The sequence below is a fragment of the Ambystoma mexicanum genome, chromosome 4p (genome assembly GCF_040938575.1).
Source record: "Ambystoma mexicanum isolate Mex_15411 chromosome 4p, UKY_AmexF1_1, whole genome shotgun sequence".
Classification (NCBI taxonomy): domain Eukaryota; kingdom Metazoa; phylum Chordata; class Amphibia; order Caudata; family Ambystomatidae; genus Ambystoma; species Ambystoma mexicanum.
This window is the reverse complement of record NC_090927.1, coordinates 517,566,519-517,589,297: the sequence shown is the minus strand read 5'-3', so window position 1 is coordinate 517,589,297 and position 22,779 is coordinate 517,566,519. Positions and strand designations below refer to the sequence as shown.

Sequence of the window (22,779 nt, the reverse complement as noted above, 5' to 3'; positions counted from 1 at the left end):
ATAAGCTCTTGCTTGTGTGACCATTTAATACATTAAGATATTCACCCTCCAAAAAAAAACCATCTACCCTGAACACAAGCCTTAACCCTCACAAACTTTCTTGCATCATTCATTCGTTCAAACTTGATTCGGACAATAAAATCAATCAAAGCACAAAATATCAAAATATAAAACATTTCACACAAACTTAATGCACATATTATCATTTCAAACAAAACTATTTGAAAATGGTAAATACATTCTCGCATCTCTGTCCAAGCTATAAACCAATAGTGTCCAACATTTAAGAGCAATCCGTGTTATGTTAGGCCAATATCTTTCTCTGATGTCAACACTTGTTGATGGTTGCTGAGAAACCTAAGTGAATTTCATTGTTAAAATGTATTCTAAGAATGGTTTTGTATGTTTTGTGTACATCTGACAATGTCACTTTGTATGTTCTTACTGGAGAGGAAATGTTTATTTTGTCTAGAATGGTTATTTACATTTGCTTTTAGCATGTGGGTGTTTGTGTATATTGCTAATGTAAACATTAGTGAGATAATAGAAGTAGAGTTGCATTTCCTTTCTGTTACATACTCCATATACTTATGTGGATTACTGCGGGTGACTTCCCCAGCATTGACAGGTAAGGGACCTCATTTAAGTTCTTGATATATTATCTAAATGAAACAAAATATCAGATTAAAGACAGATTGCTTCTCTTCTCCAGATTTTGGGGTGGGGTTGTCATGGTAAGGGGTATTAGATCAGTGGTATTTCCCTGTAATCAGAATTAAACTTTAGAAATGTACATATATTCCATAGATACAAGGTATTCCTTTCTTTCTCTCTCTCTCTCTCTCTCTCTCCCACTCCCCTCCGCAGTCAAGAATCATGTTGCAAGGTTGAGTGCTCGATCTTCCCAAGCCATTGCTGACATCAGTGGGGTCAGACACACGTTGCAGATATATTGAAGAAGGGGATAGGGTGGTAAACAAAAGAATGAGAGCAGCCTCAAGGTATCAACTGGCCTGGTCTTCACAGACATAAATGATCATTATGTGTGCACTTAAGAATGTGAAACTGAGGGAACATTGTCCATTTGGAATTAGATGTGGGGTGTGTTGAAAGACTGTGTAGTAAGTGCTATGTTGGTTTCTCTCAGTGCTTGTAAGGAACCGGTGGATCAGACTGCAGGGCCTGCAATTGTGTTTTTTTATTTTCTATTTTTGTTCATTATGTTTATCCAAACTGTAACTGGGAAGCTTACAAATGTAAACATTGTCTTGGAGCTCACAGAAGAAACAGATCATTGATGTAAATATGAGCTGGACCCTTTGCAAGAAGGAAGGTGTTTAAGGGACAAGATAATGTATATTATCATCAAAAAAAGCCAGAAAATATTAAAAGATATAACTGTACCGCAATTGTGAATTGTCTCTTTTCAAAATGTTTCAATGTTAACTTCTAATGATTACTCTGCATATTGTTTGTCGTGCAGCATTGTTACACATCTCTTACTGAGAAAAGCACTTTTTGAAAACCTAAATTAACCATATAAATTATTTTCTGATCGAAGGATACATTTCAAGGTGGACAGCCTGGTACACTCCTAGTGTACTCTTTCTAAATACCCCTATGAGCATCAATGAGGCTCACTGGCTGCTTTGCATAAAATCAAAGAACATTTTGTGAACATAAGAGCGTTTTATATTTTATATTTGACAAACATGTCTATGATGAAAGCGTTCCATGTATGATTCACTATGCACGTAATGCACAATGGGAGTGGTGCTCATTAAAAATGTTTTCAGAACTCACCAGTAGACCATTCCTATATCCATGATTCATATACATGCATTAAGACAGCACCAGAATTTGGAGGTGAGGATAACATAGCTGTGACATCCTGTCCATTGTGATTCTCATTTCGTGGTCTTGCAGAATTTTAGAAGATGAGGTGTTTGGTCTCAGGGTAAGTGTGTATGTGCATTATTGCCCAGTCTATAGTGCACATACACCCTTAGAGAATAATACATAAGGTAAAAAGGTTGTTCAGTCATCAACATCTGGCCCATTACACTATTCAATTACTAGTAAATGCAATAATGAATCTTCCACTGTTACTGTGATTTAATCAAATCATGAAATTAACCTTCGTAAGATGTGGCCTGCACATAAAGCCAGCTCTAGCTGTAAGAGTATTTTAAAACACTATACCTAGGGCTGTAAAATCATCTGACAAAGCTGACAAGGAAGGGGAAGCCTTTCACTTCAAAACAATTTATATTTAGTGCAGTACCAAGTCATGAACACTTTACCTTGCTTAATGTTCACACCAGAAAATCTCATTATTGACATCAGATGCAGTTAATAATTTAGCATTAACCCCCCTTTCCATGAACTGGAATGGGTGGTAACGGCATGGGGCCTGAGTTAATAGGCCCAAGCGTAGCTATGGCTTTTAAAGAGGATGCCGCTGCCGTTACCACCCATTTCAGCCTGTGGAATAGGTGGTTATGACTATTAGCACCATAACCACACCCCAGAAACCCAGGATGCTATGAGCAAAGTATGTTGTTTCAATGAATGGGAGGCCTTGCGGTGTCCCGGTCATTGAAGCAAAATACTCACTAAAGATGGCCACCATATGGAGCCCCTCTTGCATTTCCATGGTGGCCAGCAGGGACAACGGAGGGAAGCAGCAATGGTGGCGGTGGGTGCTGCCACCGCAGTAATCAGGTAAGTGGGGCTGGGGGGATTGAAAATAAGAAGGAAGGGAGGATTGGGAAAGATAGCTGGGTGGGAGAAGCACCCATCAGGTTGCTTGGAATGCAGTCTTGGATCAGTAGATTCATTCCGCGATCCAAGCAACCTGATTGGTTGCATCCCCCACCCCAGGTGCTAATGCTAGTTATTGTGCCTCATCTAAATTATGCACTTAACTCAAATATGGGAGCCCATAGCATTATTGTCTCAAGGCTAAATGAATCGTTAATACCGGAGCACACCATGCTTCCTTAGCACGCTTTTTCGCCATGCTGTCTGAAGTGTCTAATTCAATCATTGTTGGTGCTCTGAATGAGCAGTTCTTTGGGACTGATTTCAGAGTCGGGCTCTATCTGTAGTTTACGCTGCATCCTGTGGATTATGATTTATGACTCCAAATTCTAATACAGCATTATTGATCATGTATGTAGATGTAGAATTAAGCTACTACAGCTTGCTACTGTTACTCACCTGAATTGCAGGCTTTGCTATTTGGGAGATCACATCAGGAAAGTAGGTAACTGGTGTATTTGCCTAGATCCATTTCTAATAAAACAATGCATGCGTCGATGTTTTACTCCTGTCATCCTCCTCTTACACCAGTGACACACCTGTAGCCCTCACACAGCTCCCCCGATTGAAAGAACATTAGTCGGTCCAGGGGCTTTGCCTACCTCTGTGTTCCAGGTATCTCTGGAATCTCAGGGCATGTTTTGCAATGTTGTCTTACGTCACTAGCACACAAGAGTGTTTTGAAATTTCAATCTAAAACCTGAAGTAAAGAGAATCAACACTGAATTCAGATTCCATTCTCTTTGCATTGGGTTACATTTCTAAGTGCAGATGTTGCGGGGAAGGAGGTCCATTTGAATCAATGGCTTTCTGCTCATATTGAGCCCTTGCATTACCCTATTCATTGCCTAAATATCACCTGTTCTAAAATAACATCTCGTGCACGAGTTCAGCAAGTGCAAGGCCCTTCATGGCCTCATTCAGGGCTTCTGTGTTGCCATTCTCACTGGACAACCTCTGCGCTGCTGCGAATGTCAACACACAACTTTAGACTCAGTGAGTTCAAGGAGAAATGCACATAGCAATTGCACTAAACAATGTACCTTTTTTCTATAAAATACCTCGTATGTTTGAATGTGTTACTTGCTCATTTCCAATTGATAATTTTAGCATGAAATGTCTCTGGTAATACAAGTTGAACAACACTTAATACTGAAATCTACAAACGACTTTTTTCATAGCTTTTGAATATAGTGAAAACTTTATAAAACTATTAGTCAAAGTATACAAAAAAAGAGACTGCTACCAGTTAGAAATGATATAGGATAAAAAAAAGACTTAGAAATTCGGTAAACACTTTATTTAAGACACAGGCAAGGGGAATCATCTAAATGCAACAAAACCCTTGAAATACAATGAAAAACATTTAATCCAAGTGGTGTTAAGGTAATAATTTAATGACACAAGACACCCTGACATTTGGCAGGTGCTGGAAGATACACTATGGCAACACTGAGTCCCCCATTGCACTGCCTATGAGCACACTGATGACACCGCTGATGACATCATGCAATACTTCACTCATGACATCATCAAGGACATCACTGGCATAGAGTAGCAGTGACCCATGGACATAGCATGTCTGTGCCACTTTACGGCAAGCATGACATGTCAATCTCAGGGTTGGTGGTACGTAGCATTTCTGTGTGAAGTTTGGGAAATGGAGCATCTGGTTCAGTGATTTCGTGGTGACTGTGGAGCATCGTAGATGGGCTCCAATGAGTGAATGGACCAATGGTCAGAAAAATTGACGTAGTAGTGTCTATATTAAGCACTGGGTGAGAGAGCTGTGATTTTGGTAGAAGGAGGCTGAGCTATGTGTGGGGGCGCAGTTGTGTGCTTATTTATTTATTTATTTCATTAATTGTATTTGTTGATAGCGCCCAGAGCCGGAGGTATCACGCCGTGTTACTCTGAGATGGAGCAGTAAAATACTTTAATATTTTCATAAAGTCTTCACTATATTGAAAATCTAGGAAAGAAGTAGTTTGTCGTGTTCACCTCTTAAACACCCAGCTAAAGGGTGTGAAAAGGAGTAACTCGGGCACACTGTGCTCCTGAACGGGCAGTCTAAGCAAGCACAATAGGGAAGTGTGTGGCCCCTCAACAAGTAAGTGTTGGTGCTGGCTCTTGCCAGGGAGTTCAAGTTAAGGAGGCACAGGGTGCCCTGCAGGGATGGCAGCAGTTGCCCTGAGTGTGTGCTATCTTGGGCAAGCTTGCCATGAACTGCCCACAGTATAGCGGTGCCAGTTCCGCCCCATCAGTTAGCCCCAAACTCCTACCTCAGAAATAGGAAGCCAAAGAGTGCAACGGCTGATATTACCATTAACTTATGCTCAAGAAAGCATCAAGATCTATTCCTTACCTTTGAAGTCCCTGGAAGAAGAGAGGAGAGACGACAAAGAGAGGTTGGTTTGCCCATGAAGATCCACAGGCATCATCCCACTACATTAAACACTCTGACCTGAGTCACCCCTCATGCGAGCTTAGGTCGTACAGTAGTAGATAAGCATGGAAGATACCTCTGAACCGCTGAAAGTAACAATAAAAAAAACACAAAGCCTCATTCGAATATGGCGCTGTGGTAAAAAACGGCAGAAACATGCTGTTAATTCCGTTACTGCCGTATTACAGCCGTACTTTAGGTTTGTAGGTTTGGTGGTAAGGTGGAGGAGAAACCTCCAGCAAAAAGCTGCCCGAAATCCACAGGACCAAGTGGCAGCAATTCCATTTCTAGTATTTTGGTGGATTTACAGCTAAAATACTGCCAAATTTGTAAAAAGGCCCAAAGTATTTCTACATATTAATTACTGCATGCATATGCTTTCTCCTACACAGATTGTGGGTGGCCTAGCATGATCAAGCAGGTGTTTTGTGAACCACTGAAGACTGGTAAACTACAATAAGGCATTTGTTTTATATGTGCATTGAGTGGTTGATCAAGCTGCCCTGGCCAATTCCTGGAGAAACGTAAACAGTGGGTGGAGGTACAACTAGGACAGACGAATTTTACTGGAAATGAAAGTTAAGAGACAGCCAATATTGAGGTACTCTCTCTCGGCACTCACCCCTACGGGAGAGGCTCTCCCACATATCAATGTAAGAAGTCAGGTAATGCAGCCCTAAGTGAAGGGAGGGAGGAGTGCACACTCCTGGCAGGAAAGGTACCAACTTTGATCGTGTTGCAGAAGATCACACATGGCATCCTCTGTTATATATGGGTAGGGGTTTCATTGTTTTAAAGCACAGAAATGGAAAATGTTGCACTACTAAGAGCAATGTTTCTGCTTTTGCATATCAAACACAGTAACAATCTATACATTTGAGTGCTTGATAAAAGTACACCAACTGATTTACAAGATAGCCTTATTCTAAACTCTTATTACCAATTAATACCCCAACAAGGACTTTGGCCGATGACCTCTACTTACCCCCCATCATCCAGGAGATTACATTAAATGTATCGATATTTAAAAGACAATCATCTGAATCTGACATGCCCATTACCACTGATCGGTAGCCAGCTCTGACCTTTATAGCTAACATCTTCACTGAGCTCTCTCTGCTCGAAAGCGTATGTTGTCATTCCGGCAATGAACTTTATTGAATAAGTGAAGAGAAAATGGCAGATTATGTCGATAAGGTCACCGCTTAATTTGACTCTAATATCAGCAGAGCTTCGAGAATACACCCAGAGATGTTGGGAAGACGTGCAGAAAGCCCTTTTCCAAGATGGCGCCTTCATTCGCATTCACTTCAAGGAGGTACAATAGGGCAGGTGGAAATGGAATGCTACCTTTTTTGCGCACTTTGGCCTAGCCCACGACTGCCATTTCATCTCGCAGTAAGCAGTGGCGTTTATGAGCACGTGCCTAGACCACTTTAGTGAAAACTGTGTAAGCAGAATAAATAAACTTCATATTTTGGGTACTAGCGAGGGTGTAAGCATGGTTGCCAGAGCTCGCCGAGGCAGTCGGAAAGCACACACAGACACACAGCTTTTAATTACCTTCTGTGCCTTGCATATTTACCACTGACGTGGCCGCTGCCATCACAGCCAGGAGTAGGACAGCTGCAAAAAGGAAAGAATTAATTATATAGGTGCCAGCGTGCTGCCTTGAGATTACGCTGAAAGCAGGCGGCGGGTATTACAGAGATGGAGGGAAACACAGGCAGAAAGAGAAAAATCACATCACGGAAGGGGAGACGAGGGGATGCCAAGTGCGTTTTTATGATCACGTCTCCCGAGATTTCATTTCATCAGTGCAGCAGGGCATGAGCAAACACCGGCGAACTCGAAAGTGCATTATATCCATTAAAAGGCATGAATTTTCTAAATTGCTAATGGGCGGACATTTTACACTCAGAGCACTAACCTGAACAGCTCTTGTGTGGCTGGTTCCACGGGAACTGCAGAGAGATGGAAAATATATCAAAATGTATCATCTATCACAAGCTCCCCTCTGCTCGGGAAAATGAGTGAAAGGGTCGTGTGAGAAGCAGGGTTCAGGCTGAGGCGCGCGCGCGGAGTCTGGAGGAGGAAGGTCACCCTGCGCGGGGGCCTTAAGTGATTTAGCGACGCAAGAGACGTACCTCGGACACCTTTGGAGCGTGTGCGATGGCGCTTTTCGTCTGTCTCCACCTCCATCTGGGAATAGATTAGCAGGCAGTCAATGTCCCGTCCCGGCATGCACAGACTAGCAATGCACACATGCACATGGTCTCTCGCACAGTCTAGCGACACTCTCTTCAATCCATTTACGTTACAGAGAAATGGCTAGTTAATGGCCTCTCGCTGCACACTGTCCTTTGACAAACATTAAAATGCAAACATGACGAGCGGTTGATATTTAATTGTCTGGAGATTGTGGAGTTGAAAACAACATTTTTGCTAAACAGCCAGTAGATCCAAAAGTCAGCGAACATTTGTTAAGTCCCACATGCAGAGGCATTGCTAAGGGGAGCATAGCTCTCAACTCACACGCTTTTGGCGGGTGTCACCCGCCTTGTAAAGGGCTGACTCACCCGCCAAGCCTCCTGAACTCCCATTCGTTTCAATGGGCCTCTCACCCGCCTAAAATAAAATCGGGGGTTTTCACCCGCCTTTGCGACATAAATGGTTGAGAGCTATGGGGGAGGGAGAGCTAAGGGGCTATAGCCCCGGGTATTTTGGTTGTAGTCCCGGATAGAAGCTCAGGTGCTACAACCAACATGCTAAAGCTAGCCCTTAATCCCGCCAGTCTCGACATTAGCTTAGCCCCTGATCTTTTCCAGACCTGGCAACACCCCTGCCCACATGTGAAGAGTCACGTGTTGCCCTAAAAGGGAAGGGTTGGAAATGAAGCCAGAAAAGGAGTTTGAAGCAAAGAGAAGACAGCGAGAAAGAGCCGGGCCAAGGAATGCATTTAAACTGAATGTGTGGGCGGCCAAGGCTATCCACTACTAGACTCAGTTGTGTGTGCAACGTTTGGGACGGAGTGAAGAGTGGGCTCCACCTGTGACCGGGTTTTTAGTTATTTGGGGTATTCTGTAATGAGCCAATTATTGGTGCAGTGGAGTCCCTGAAATGCAGCAGGACCAATCACAATCAGTTGTGCCTTTTATTCTGCCATAGCCCACGGTTATTCCATCAGAGGTTATGTCAGCGGGAAGTGCTACTTTTTGAAAATACACACACACATGCATACATAAGTGTGTGTTTGTGTGTTTGCAGCTGCCTCGTCACAGGGGAAATATCGGTTTGGCCCCTTTTCGTCTAGATAGGGCTCAGGGAGGGCAGGCTTTTCCTTACCCTCCTTTTCCCACCCTGGCCTCTCCCTTAGCCCCCCCCCCCTAGCTCAATGCCACACTACTAACTCCCAACTACTTGCAGCATCTTATGACCTGGGCTCCAACCACACTACGGCCAATCACAATACCAGGCCTATTACCTGCCAGTGTGTATTTAATGTCGGTCACTACCAGTTCACCTGCTCATTTTCAATGATCAATTTTTACTGTTGGCATCCAATGCCCTACTTGCTAATCTTATTACTGTTGTTCGCTTTTGGCCTACTTGCCGCTTTTTACTGATCTGATGTTTATTTGTTTGGTCTCTACCGGCCTACATGCTAATTCTATTATTCTTGATCACTGCTCCCCTTTCTGAGATCTTGTTGGTAACTAGGCGCCTACCTGCTACTTTGGACTGATGAGATGTTTTGTTTATTGTTGGCAGCTCCGGGCCTTATTATTCTTATTCACCTGCGGATGCCATCCATCCTCATCTCCTCCTACTAATGGTTGCCACCCTCCCTCTACCTATCTCTCAATGCCTCCTACCACCCCTTTTCAAATGCACTCCCTGACTTCCCTCCATCACCTTTCTACTCACAACCATGGCAGCACGCCTGACCTTGCCTTTCTGTCTTCCCCTCTAACCTCATCAAACCACTCTTCATACACTTCAACATCTCAGTCCTACCCGCATTGCCTTCTCACCAACGTCTCTTATTTCCCGACACAGATTGAATCCTGACACCATTGCAGACTTTCTAACAGAGGTCAGATGATGCTCCCGCCTGGCCCTCCTCGCTCTCCCTCCTCCATGGACCTCATCTACTGATCAAGCATTAAATGGCCTACTTCTAGCTTTGAGCTTTTCATTTGTACACCACCCAAATATCCTATCTGCATCATTTCACCCTCTTCACCCCAACCATTCATATCCCCTGAGATGGGCGTTATGTGCAGCACTGTATACGTACGTGTGTATCATGCATCATTATCTTTCATGTACGTGTTTTGTTATGCATGGTAACATCATGGTAACATCATACTCATATATTCTGTGTTGTACTGTCTTGTTTAACCTTGCTGTATAAATACGACTTTAGCTGTTCCTAACCCCTGACATCCACCAACTCAAACAACCTCGGCTGGCAGGAATTTTGCACCATCACACTGTTTTCTGCATGCAGAAAAGCATGGCTTGAGCTCACTGCTACCCATGGCAATGCTACATGTAACTACTTCACCCGGCTCATCTCCTCCCTTTGATCTCACTCTCAAAAACCCTCCTCCACATGCTAGTCCTTGCTAGCCTCCTTGATTGATTGATTGATTGTTTATTTGTATAGCGCTTATATATATTCAAAGTGCTTCAAGGAGGGAGGGGACATGGGAGAATACAAGTACATTCTTACAAGTCCTTGAAACAGTACATAATGTGAAAAATAACTATCAAATCATGATAGATAGTACAAGTGCATGTAACAATAAAGGAGAGTCGAGGGAGGAAGGAGGGAAAACAAAGCAGTAACATTACTATGCCTGACGATAATTGTTGCAGTGCAAGAGTGATAAGACGAGGAGGAATGAAGGCGGGTGATGGAAGAGGAGGGAAGAGGTAAGGAGAGGAACAAAACAAGTGACTAACAATTGAAGGTCGATGACTATTCAAGATAGTGCTGGGGAGGGGGAGAAGAAAAACAGAAGGGAAAGGGGGACAGACAAGCTGTTATCAGTGGTCGAGGGACCAATGATAAAAGTAAGTGCTAAAAAAGTTTAGCAGTATAAGGGGTGAGGGATGTGGAGAGGGAGAGGGGGAAACGTCTGCAAAGACAGGCGGCTACGAATTACTATGCCTGACAGCAATTGGGGTAGTGCTGGAAAAAGACAGACAGATGAAAAGGAGGGGAGGAGGGAAAGGGATGAAGGGTGGTGGGGAGGGAGGAGAGAAGGGAGGAGGGGGCTATGGTGTAAAGGCAGGAAGGGGAGAGGAGGAAGAAAGCAAACACAAGGGGCAAAGGTAAAGAAGAGGGTGCAAAAGAGGGGGGTGGGATGGTGAAGGGGGATGCAGGGGAGACAGGGGATACTGGCATGGGGCTGGGGAGACAAGAGGGCACTGGCAGGGGGTTGGGGAGACATGGGGACACTGGTGGGGGGCAGGGAAGACAAGGGGACAGTGGCAGGGGAGACATGGGGAAACTGGCGGGGGGCAGGGGAGACAAGGGGGCACTTGCGGGGTGCTAGGGAGGCAAGAGAACACTGGCAGGGGGCGGGGGAGACATGGGGATACTGGAGGGGGGTAGGGGAGACAAGGGGACACTGGCGGGGGCAGGGGAGACATGGGGAAACTGGCAGGGGCAGGGGATGCAAGGCAGCACTGGCGGGGGGCTCGGGAGAAAAGGGAGCACACAAGAGACCTAGAAGGGGTGGCTAGAGTCATACCGTGGTGACAGGGGTAGACAGGGCCTAAGGATCGGGCCTTTGGGGAGGGCCGGCCAAGCCTGCCGGCCTCCTCATTGGCCAAGATGTAGAGGGCCAAGGCCAATCCTGGGCTCCATGCACACACCAGCCCTAGCACTCCAGTGCATAGCAGGCGCACACAGCCATCTTGAAATGGCAAGTAAGTAAGAAAACGAAATAGCGCACACCCAAAAGGTGACAAAGCGGAGCGTTAACAGGCTCCAAAAGTAGCACAAAGTCAAATGTTGCTGAGCATCAGGCCCATTGCTACAGTGTGAGGAATTGCCATCTGTCAAGGATATAGAAGCCCTTGCTTTTTTGATTTTTATTACAATGGTGTGCGAAATTGCATTGTAGGAAGGGAAATCTGCAGATCTGATTTCACTTTCAATAAACCCCATGCCAAAAGCATAGTGCACACTCATGCCCTGCTGCATTAGTAGCCTTATCTGGAGCAGCGTCAGACGTCTCAGGTGCCCATTGGACAGCAGCAGTGAAAGCCAAGTCTCTGCAATGCAGGAGCTGCATTCACAATACGCACCTGTGTTCCATACACTACATAACTGTGAGATTGATATCCGGTGGCACACAATAATGTAAATATAATCCATGCCTGAGTTCAGGGTATGGCGGCCAGTATGTCTCATAGTTATCCAAGCCACATCTATTTGTCATCACACATGTGTCAGCCCTGTGAGCCTAGTTCAACTGTGGAAGGGTTTTGTGTATTCTCCGCCAGACAAGCTGTCTTTGCTGCTGGTATCAAGGCTGTAGCCTTGGGGGGTTGCCTCTCTTTGTTCCTTTGTGAGAGTAGGTAACACCCTCTCCACAGAGATAACCCCTTCACAGAAAGCTGTCCTGGGAAAAGGAGTCAAAGGGAACATCAATTCCCAAAAGGAGTAGCCTCACACTAGGGTGCTGCATATTAAAAGGCCTTTGATTCTATTGGGAAGGGGGCGGGGCTAGTGTGGACAGAGGGAGCTTTTAACAACAGAAGGAAGGTTCCACCATTGTGTTTCTCTACGGCTCTATCTTTCCTTCCTGTCCTCTCCACTTCCTGTAGCACAAAAGCCTTTGGTTGTGATGTCAGAAGACAAAGTCCACTTGTTCCTAGAACAGGATTGGCTCCAAAGCAGGCTAGCTTCAGCCAATCACTTGAGGGCTTTTGCCTTTAAACGAATGTGTCTTCCACCAAGATTTCATTGAATCCTGTTAGGAGAGCAGTCCTTTCAAAGTCCTTCAGTTGTGAGGTGAAGGCCCCTACAAGGCAGGAGCAAGCTCTGTCCAATAGCCATTCCCAGGGACTGTTGGGGTGAACTGCTTCTGGCATAAGACCTGCATCTTTTTTTGTTTATTTTTCAATTTATTTCATGTTAATGGTTAATCAGACCTTTACACTACAATCTTACACAATTAAACATATTAAAATAATTTCAGTTTATAAAATTACACTTAAAACCAATTCTTTTAGCAAATAAAACCAATTCATATTAACAATAAAAAATGAAACATAAATTCTAAAACAATCAATTGCATCAAAATACAACCACCCTTTACAAATGCTAACTCAAAGACAAAGTCTGATAGACAAACATGAGGTGGCTGGCAGGTCCAATTTCCCTCCATTTATGCATCCACATATGTGAAAGGATCACAATGTGGCCAGACATTTCCCCACCTTCTGCCATATATATATAGTGCAGCAGCAGTTGCTACCAGGGATTTTGCTCCATATAAGGAGCTCCAAAATGTGGTCTGAGGTTAGTCCATGTCGAGGCGGTGACCGCACTCTCTAGATGTGTGCTTTTCAGGTCGTGTGCTATGTGCATACCTAAATATTTATAGGAGTCGACATTTATCCACCCAGTCACCACGCAAACTTCTTGCCCTGATAGGCTCCCTTACCTATTGGCATGACCTTTGTCTTCCCTGTATTTACTCACAGGCTATTTGACTCTGCATACTTTAGTAAGACGTCAAGCGAGTGCTGAAGACCCACGGGGGTGCGGTCGAATATAACAGTATCGTCCGCATATGTGAAAATACTTATCCTTTTTCCCCCAAATGACGGTGGTTAAGTGCGTACTGCTTCAAGAATTTGGGAATACTCTGCCACACAGAGATTATATAAAATGGAGCAAGTATGCAGCCCTGCTTGATGCCAACATTAGTATAAAATGGTCTTTTGAGTGAACCATCCCATGCTAACCTGACTCTCACTACAATGTCCTGATGCAACTGTCTAATAATGTAGTGAAGTGTTTCATTCAAACCACAGACTGACAATGTATCCCAAAGTGTGCCTCTGTCTACTGTATCAAACGCTATCAAACCCACAAAACATACATAGAGACTGGTGCCAGGATTTTGCAGCGTGTCATATATCAAAGTAAGGAGCGTCCATAGAGCATGTTTAGTACTTTACTCCATCCTAAAGCCCATCGGCCTAGGGCTCAATATTTGTTTTGCACGTTCCCATGTGTAAAGTAGTTCCAACAACAATCGAGAGAAAATCTTGGAGCTGGTGTCCTGCATGGCTAGTAATCAGTGGTTATCCGGGTCCTTTCGTGTGCCCTTCTTGTATACTGGAATCAAAATTGACTCCAGCCATGTTGAGGGGAAGACACAGGTCTCGCAAACATGGAGGAATAGTGACCATAATAACTCTGCCCAGCACTCAGGGTCATTTTTCAATACCATGTTGCAGAGTCCCTCTGGGCCTACGGCTCTTGATGATTTATTTCTCTCAAGTATCGGCGCAATATCTGCTTCCTTCACATGGTTCCAAACCAATGAGCCTATCTTGGGGCCTTTATTTATAGATATCTTGATGTCAGTTGTCATCAAATAGTGTTTATTGATATGCTTGGCCCAAGTGTTTTCAGAAATGCCTCATAGCATTTGCTTAGTTCTTGCATGGCTAAAGTCAGTTTTGATAATTCTATCAATTAAGCGCCAGTTTCGGGCATTGGTGCTATATTTGTATGCACACAGCCAGCACTTATACATTGACCCTGCTGCTATTTTAAGTCTGCATTTTTCACTGTGCAATATTTGCTTACTTTTTGTTATTTCGCGAATGGAGGCTTTGTAAGACCACTTTTTTGCTATTTCTGAGACGTATAAATAATATGCACTAGTTGTGTTATTTGGTCACATGACTCTGCCTCGTGAATAGGTTATACCTATCCAGAAAACATTTCAATTCCCAATTGTGTCCGCTTAATAATACCTAATAGTTTTTTGTGTTAGATCTCAAGTTTATGTTGAACTGACTGATGTTGAAAGCTATCCAACATAACCTGTTCCCCTTTGTGTTTAAGGACAGGTTTGTGGCCATTCTCCTTCTGGGCTGCTTACTTAATGTTTGAAGTTTTATTCTCAGTGCAGCATGGTCACTTAGGTCTATGGGACTAGCTTGTAGTTGTGGTGAATGCTAAGTATAGCAGTATTTACAAAAATGAAAATCCATAAAACCTTTGTAGCTATCATTTGACCAGGACACCATAGGGGCACCCAAGTTGTCAATATGCATCTCCAGATCGTATTCTAGGAGAGCTGCATGCCATGTGAGGACTTTTTTCTGGGTTGCCCAATCACGCTTTCCCCCTTTGCTTCCATTCACTGGATCTGTACCATCTACATTAAAACATCACTTAGAATGATACCCGTTCTGGGATATTTACCATGCCAATTGCATAGTGTCTCCATGACTGCGCGCATAAGGCATTTAGTTGAGTCCCCGCCAGATGGATCATACAATGTCAGTACAAGAGATGGTTCAAAGCCCCATGAGCGATTGTTAAGAGTTCCTGCCAGAAGGTTCTTCTGCATAGGCCTGTCAGCAAACTCCACTAGGTTATAGCCCACATGTGTACCTATGCAGAGCCCTCCTTTGGGGCAACCTGATTTGACTGGGGCTGCAAGGCTATGGACCATACTATAGCCATCAAGTTGAAATGGGGAGGTCATCTAGGTTTCCTGCAATTTGAAGGCCTCAGCTCCGGTCAAATGAGCTAGCCCTCGTGTATTTCCAAGAAATTAATGATACCCTCTTGTGTTCCAGAACACAACCTTCAGAATTGGAGTGTCCTGCAAGGATGGATTTCAATTAATAGCATGCACTCTAGACAAACTGCGTTCTAATCTCCTTGACATTCCCCCCGTCCCATGTTCTCGTGTGCCTCTACGTAGCCAGCAAAGTACCCAATGGTCCCTGTCCCCATGATCGATTCTTGGGAGCCAAAGGTCCAAAAACGCTGAGATCAAAGCCTAAAGCCTAAAATGCTTGGGTGTGCTGGCATAAACGTTCCCTCACAATGGGGGAGTGGAAAGATGCAATGGCCCAATTTGTCACACTAGAGTATATAGGCAGTTCTAGAAGTGCTATATCGTTGCTTGATATTGTGCGAAGGTCAGGTATGGTGTGCAGGAGTTTCAGGAGCCATTTCCTACTTAGGAAAGGGCTACTGGATGTTGGAGGAAATTCAACCAGTTTTATGTGTCGTGCGTCCACACACAAGGAGGATTCTGAATAGGTAGGGGCATTGAAACTGTATGAATTCCCGGGCAATTGTACCAGGGGAATGTTGGGGAAGGCATGGCAGGAAGATTGGGTGATGGATTCGGTGCTGCCTCAAAAGATGGCCCATGTTGTGCACGATTAATATCCAGCTGTTTTAGGGAGGCACCTAATTGGTCTTTGGAAGTCGGTGTACTTTGAGGTTGCCCCAGTGGAGTTGATGCCGAGGCATGATTTGACTGACGTATTCTTGGTACCACCCAATTGTCCAGTGGGTCTTGAAGAATAAACCTCCTGACATCTCCATTAGATAATTAATGTAAGACCAATTACAGCCCCATAGAAGTAGTTGCAAATGAAGTAGTTTTAGAGTTTGCGTTGGTCATAGTGGGGCCCTCTTCCAGTTGTATTTTATGCATCAACAATGGCTGATTGTCCCTGGAATCGTCCGTAGTTTTTAGTTGTTTTGCAAGCTCTGGGGTTGATGATAAATTCAGCATGGACTGATCGGTGCGCAGAGCCAGTAGGGCGTGTTCCTTCGAGTCAGCAATGACTCTGAATCTGTCACTGATGCAACGGGAGCCTTGAAATTGGATGGCCCCAGTTGCATCACAAGTTTGGTGAGGATAGGGCAGGGTGAATCCTCCACCCCTGAAGCAATGGTGATAACTTTATGTGTTAGGTTAGCAACATGATGTGATGTCGTTGCTTTTGCAGGGCTCTTGCTTAATTGCCTCTTCTGTTTTCTATTATGCCCTCTCATTATCCATGCAGTAAATCTTCAGGCTAGCCTCGTATAATTTTCCTAGTAGCATTTTTAAATCCTCTTGTTCTTCTGCCATGCCAGAGCAGAGACGAAATAAAGCCTCTATTTTACATTCCAGAGTGTCCAGTTCACAGAATTTATCCAGCTCAACCTGTTTGTCTGGCGCAGATTTCCCCCTGTTTACTGATTTGAGAGACCAAGAAAAGGGCCCATCTTGTACCTGAGGCCCTGGAGTTTGACTCATGGCTCCTGAGAGCAAGACAGCCAGAATTCCTGCCACTTTGGCCTTGAACTACACGTGGGCTGTAATACAAGCCATGATTCAAGTGTGTTCACCCCAGATTAAACCACCAGGACCCTCCGGGGCTGCCTTTGGCACTTGCTGCACTTCGAACGGCTTTCCTGCAAGTTCCAACCGGTATACTGATGCACCATGCTATCTAAAAGCCTGTGGTTGCCTTGGCACGAGCAAAGAAATACTTCTGCATCTGCATAGCTTTAACTGCTGTTGGAACCTCCAGCTCCTTCATTGCAAAACAATTTGCAAATCGATTCGACCCTGGTGTTCTTGCTGAAGTGCGTCTTTTGAGCCCCCACATTAAATCGACTCACCTGCACATCTGGGCATCAGCCCATCCGCTGTCGAACCTCAACTAATAAACCAAACCTGATAACCTACATGATCCCTATCACTTGTGTAATGTTTTGATCTGTAGTCTTCTTCAGTTCGACCCTGCTTCAGCTTCTGCTTGCCGTTGGATCTTGGCAACTGCCACATTTCAAACTGCATCGAACCGCTGAACAGCACCAAGAAGTCTAGTTCACCTTTGTCGAACCGCCAAGACACTGCAATTGTATTATTTACTGAAATTCAACCCCGGGTCCATTCTGGGCCCTAGAGACTGGCTAGATCACATTAATACCATTGCAACTCAAGAACATATCCTTTGAGCACTGTGCTTTCTATTGCCTCCCCCCCCTGAGTACCCAGACTGCTGCATCTTGCTCTCTTGCTTATTCTATGTCCTTTTTACAGGGGTGGGTTTTTACAGTGTTTTCTATTTAGTTTTCATTGTACATGGCATATTTAATTAAAGTATTTTAATATATTTATAGATTGGACATTTCCTTGTTTTGGATAGTCATACTTTGTTGTTTGAGTTGCTACTGGATCACATCCACACCCCTCTTGACAGTATAGCCTTCACCCGGCCCATGTTACCACAAAAGGTGAATGAGGTATATCACTGCGTCTTTTCTACCTTTATGATTGTGCTGGCTCTTCGTTTGCAGAAGTGTGAAGGCTGAGTAGGCGCTTTAGCCTCTTTTCATCCTTGTACTCCTGCAGGGTAGAAGTCAGTTCACCACACTACTCCACATGTTATTCCCTTCCCTTCCTTCATCCTCTCTTTCCTGCTACTCATTCACCACTAAAGGTCACCTCCCTGTTAAAGGCTAAACACTTCCAAATCCAAAGTAATCTATCTTGTTGCCTTGTTGCCTTTATTACTGCCCTTCTTCACCCTGGCCCAGTCCTCTTGACCTCCTCTTGGCCTCCCTCATGGCTCGCTTGGAGTACTCTTGGATAGTGATCGTGTGCTCTAACATACCATCAGGTGGACAGTCTCTACAACCAGGATCCACCTTCTCAACATCCAAAAGATCTGCCCCCTCCTCACCTGTCAATGTGACAACATACATTCCTAAATCCAAATTGATCCTTAACTGATTGTTTACTTCTGAAGTCTCCTCCTGAGCCTCCCTAACAACATTGCATGCCTTAAGAAAGTCTCCAATGTTGCCACCTGCACCCTCTACATGCCAACGGTATCTCACCAAAGCACATTATCCTTGTCTACAAACCTATCCCTGGCCTTGATGCCCTCTTGTTAGAATTCTCTATCTACCGCTACTCTTCTTCTTGAGCCCTAAGGTCTGCCAAACACCTCAATATGTTTTTCCCCCAACAGCCCAGCACAACTCTTCTCTTCTGCTCCTAACACTTGATTCCCCATACCTTTATTTTTTTCTTTCTTTGTTTATTTATTTATTGGGTAATTATTATGTGCCTGTACAGCAAATGGTGTTTCAAGACGCCACAAGACAAAAATGGGGTGAGGGAATAGGGGTGAAGAATAACAGAAATTGTCCAGTAACAAGAAGGGGTCAAATGCTAAGTGTGAGGATGGGGCCGCACTAGGCTCAGTAGGGGTGCGGCCCCACCAGGCTACGACAGGGAGAGGGAGCTGGGTAAGACAAGTGCAGGAATGGGAGTTTTCAGGGAAGATCGAGGAGTTGGTGTAGACTGGGCAAAGAGGGCCTGGTGGACTGTCTGACTAAGAGGGAACCAGGTAGCCAGTCAATATCAAAATATGGCAGAGGAGGAAATTGGCAGGGGAGGGGCAGAGGGAAGGAAAAGGAGAACAGGAGGGTCTTGAAAAGCTTCCAGAACTTAAGGATCTTTGGCTCAGGCCTGAGAGGGTCAGAGAGACCATTCCAGAGGGAGGCTCCTGCCGAAGAGAGAGATCTACCCCCCCACTCTCTGCTTGGAAAAGTGTCTGATCTGCAGGGAGTTGGAGTTAGAAGACCGGAGGCCTCTATCAGGGAGGTATTTAGGGAGAGAGGGCTGGATGTAGCGGGGTCACAGGCCCCAGAAAGCCTTGTGGATGATACAGAGGGTATTGAACTTGATCCTTGTGACAACCGGGAGCCAGTAGAGAGATTTCAGGGCTTGGGCAATGCAAGTTCTGGGTTGAGAAGGAAAAGTCTTGCAATATTTCAACAACCACAATTGCTGCTACCCACCCATTCGATCTGTCCCCATGTCTGAGTAAATGCCGCACTCTGCATTTGTCCCCGACCTACTTTGTTCACGAACTCCCATCACTATCATGTCAACCACCAACTATCCAATGCTTGTTTATTCTTTTGTAGGGCAGCTGACCACAGAACATACCTCACTGTGATACTCTTTGTTTCTAGTCGAGAAACATTTACTTCCTAATAAATAAATGAAAAGACACCACAAAACGATGTCCAAAGTAGTATAGATGCCCTGTTCATCACATAGTGTACCTCAAATACTCACATTGCTGCCACAAAAGCGAGAACGAGGCCTACGGAGGTAATGCAACACGTTTTCAAACAAAAAGCAGCATGAAAATATGGCACAGCCATAGGTGTCATGTCTTCCTGTAACTCCAGACGGTAACTATGGAGATCGTATGGATGCCATTGCTAAGATGGATTGTGACATTCCCATTTTTAAAAACAGATTTTCAATGCAAAAGTGATGGCCTGAACAGGTTTCCTTCTTCAGAGGCGCACATCTCTGATCAAAATGAGGGCCCAAATCTTTTAAGATAACTTAAAAAATGTATCAAATTAATTTGACATAAATGCTTTTGAGCTTAATTTGTCCCTGAAGGTAAATTAATGTTGTTTAGCACACACACCACCATCATACAATTCAGTCCCTTCTATGCGCCTGTGCAAGGCACTCTTCCACTTAATAGCTTACATACTATTACCCCAATCCCCAGTCTGGACACCTCTATAAAACACGACACTCTGTCATATGTTGGTCATACTGATGGGCATTTCATGTTTTCTCATGCATATAACAGTGCACGCTAGTGGCCAATGTTTCATTGACCATATTAATGATATGTTTGACATTGCTATGCCTCGAGTTTCATTGCCTTTAAAACAAGCACACATCCTTATGAGTTGAAAGCAGGGCAGAAACTCCTGAGATAGTTGACCTTTTTTGAGAGCTAAGGGTCCCTTGGTGACACCGTCTTATTTAAAGCTGTGCAGTCTTCAGATTAGCCTATAATCACTGAAGCTAAAAGAGAATTCTTGCCTGCATGCACACAATAAAACTCGGATTACCTCGCTGTCTATTTTCATCAAAGACGCCTAAACATGTCTGGGGTTGCTTGTGGTCTCTTGCAGAAGTGAAGTGAAATGGCAGATTGAGCTGAATTGACCCTTTAGAGGTGTGCTTTATGTATGGCTTTCCCCTTCTTCAATGGTATATTGAGAAGACTAATGATGGTTTTAAAGGCTTCATAAAGCAAACACAAAAGGTTACAAGTGCTGATATGGAATATCAACGAAACATGTCTAGGGTTACATCTGGTATGTGACTTATAAGTTAAGACTGGATGGCCTTTTGTGCTATGGGGCCATGTCTTATTTGCATACAGTTCTTCTGACTGTAATGGCAGAGCATGCATGGAAGGACGGCTTGGAAATCTGCCCAGACAGCTGCCAGTGTTTAAGATTAATTGACAGGGAACCCCGGGATCTGGGGCCCTTTAAAACGAGGTAGCAATACTTAGAGATGGATGGGGATGCAGAACGTACTCATACATCAATAATCAAACTGACTCAGGAAGTTGGCAAAACTTAGTACTGTTTTATTAACAATTATCTAAAACAGGGAGTTACCACGAAGATCAACGGACGTTCGCTCAATTTCTCGCATTCAAAGCATTTCATGAAAAAACAACATTCTTATACCAAAAATGAATCCTTGTGATTGGGTCTCTACGATCAGGTGGACAACTAAGCCCATCCCAATTGCAAGTCATCTTCCGTGTCATACTAATATTCGACACCCTATTGGTTACACAAACTATAGGGCTCTTTGATACATGACCCTCTATAATTGGTTGGCATGCTTGTAACCTTCTGGAATATTCTACTTGCTAGCAGCACGCAAGCTGGTTAACCCAGATGCTGGGAGGGTTGGCCTGGTCATGCCTCTCCACCCAATTAGCTCAACATCTATTATCACTCCTGGGGTCTGTCATTCGATTAGGCTTTGAAGTTGGCCTTGTAGAGGCTCACTCTGCCTGAAAATAAAAGGAACTGCGGCATGGTTATATCTTCTGGTTTCTGTGTAGCTTGACCGACAGTCTATTTCCATCCGACCATGTGACCGGAGACCACGTTTTTGAGCTTTTCGTTGCATAAAATACTAGTAAATGATGAACTCTTGGCACCTTCAGTATTTTTCCATTACACCTCAAACAGAAGTTTGTTTCTTTTTCACATCCATGTAGCTTCTTGACCGACAACTAGACTCACAGTGGCCTCGACTCTTGATGCTGAGTCAGCCAGCCTTTCTTGAATTCTCCTTCGCCATCAGCTATTTTCACCTGCGCCACACTCCAAACCCTTTCTATTCACAGGGTCCAAATTTGCTAAAGTGCATTGTGGAACATCCAGATTCTATACATTCCTATGTATATACATTGGCACATCGCCACAATCTATTCACTACGTAGCCAGCCTCAGGATTTCTTCGTCTACTTGCGTTACAGCATCTGCACAATTGTAAAATAACTTTTCTTCAGCGTTTCTTCGCACAAGGATCTTTATTTTGATCCCAAAATGTTGCATTTTCTTCGACACCTCATCCACAGATCCTATAGAATGTCTATATTCTTTCTTGATTTGTGTCTTTTCTGGGTGCATCAGTTCTGTTTCATGTGATGTCACCAGCCTTCTTTCTCATTCATTTTCATACTTCTTCTTTTTCCAGAAGACCATTACTTCTTCGTGAATGCATATAGGGTTTTATCAGTAGATACCTTTTCTCGAGGATTCTTTGCGGTATAAGTATCCTCACTGGTACTGCGCATGTTGTAATTTCCACCTCCCAACATATAGGAAACGTGGGGGAGGAGCATCTGGTAGGGGTATTTGGCTCCTCCTCTACACTCCCCCTCTGGGCGATTCATCGACCAGTCTCTCATCAACCTTTACATTGAGACATCCTCATCTGAAGAAGTGCTTCTTTGGAGTCCACATTTTTATGACTCCTTTCAGCCATCCTGCTGATTTCACATGTTCATCAACACTCCAGGTCATAAGGCTACATTGTCCATTGGGACTGCAGTAGATCCATCTTCCCACATACTTCTTGTGGTTCTTCGGATACAGGAACTTTGTTCCCTCAGGTGCATGAATACTGGCCTTAACGCAGTCTCTGATTTCTTCATCTGTCAGCTCTTTGGGTTTGAATACTGATTCGACATCAATCACAATCTTCATTTCTACTGCTTTCTTTGCAGTCTTTGTGCATTGTGTGATTATTATCCTGATCACATAGAATCCAAACATGATAATCTCCAGCAGGGCTCCAAGGAACTTGAAAATGTTTGCCATCCATTGTGGAACCCGTGAGAAGATTGATGCAAACCAGCTCTCATCAGCAATGTCTTTCACTTCGTCTTCCATCTTGAATGTAAGTTTGACAGCTTCATGATGGCCTCTGTCAAGGTGCCATTCTCGTCGTCGTGAGAAGGTATGAATGTGCAACATGATTTTCAGATTTTAGCACAAACACCTCCATTCAAGGCTGTAATCATATCCAAGACATATCTGTTCTAAAGAGTCATCAGGCGGATGGTTGTTAGTTGATAGC

General features: G+C 44.2%; 1 protein-coding gene across 17 annotated transcripts in view; it reads right to left on the bottom strand.

The window, feature by feature from the left end:
• The window catches only part of MYT1L (myelin transcription factor 1 like), a 1,655,431-nt gene that overhangs the window by 694,652 nt on the left and 938,000 nt on the right, over window positions 1-22,779 (bottom strand). For 15 of the 17 annotated variants that reach the window (XR_011260403.1, XM_069606035.1, XM_069606040.1 and 12 more), the window contains 3 exons: window positions 7,417-7,471; window positions 7,200-7,233; window positions 6,833-6,895 (listed from right to left, as the gene is read on the bottom strand). The exons of the other annotated variants lie outside the window; for them this stretch is intronic. Coding sequence is in view for 14 of the 15 variants with exons in the window: in XM_069606035.1 (XP_069462136.1) it covers window positions 6,833-6,895; window positions 7,200-7,233; window positions 7,417-7,471 (152 nt within the window). In the remaining variant the exon portion in view is untranslated. The remainder of the gene's footprint in view (window positions 1-6,832; window positions 6,896-7,199; window positions 7,234-7,416; window positions 7,472-22,779) is intronic. 17 annotated transcript variants of the gene reach the window in all.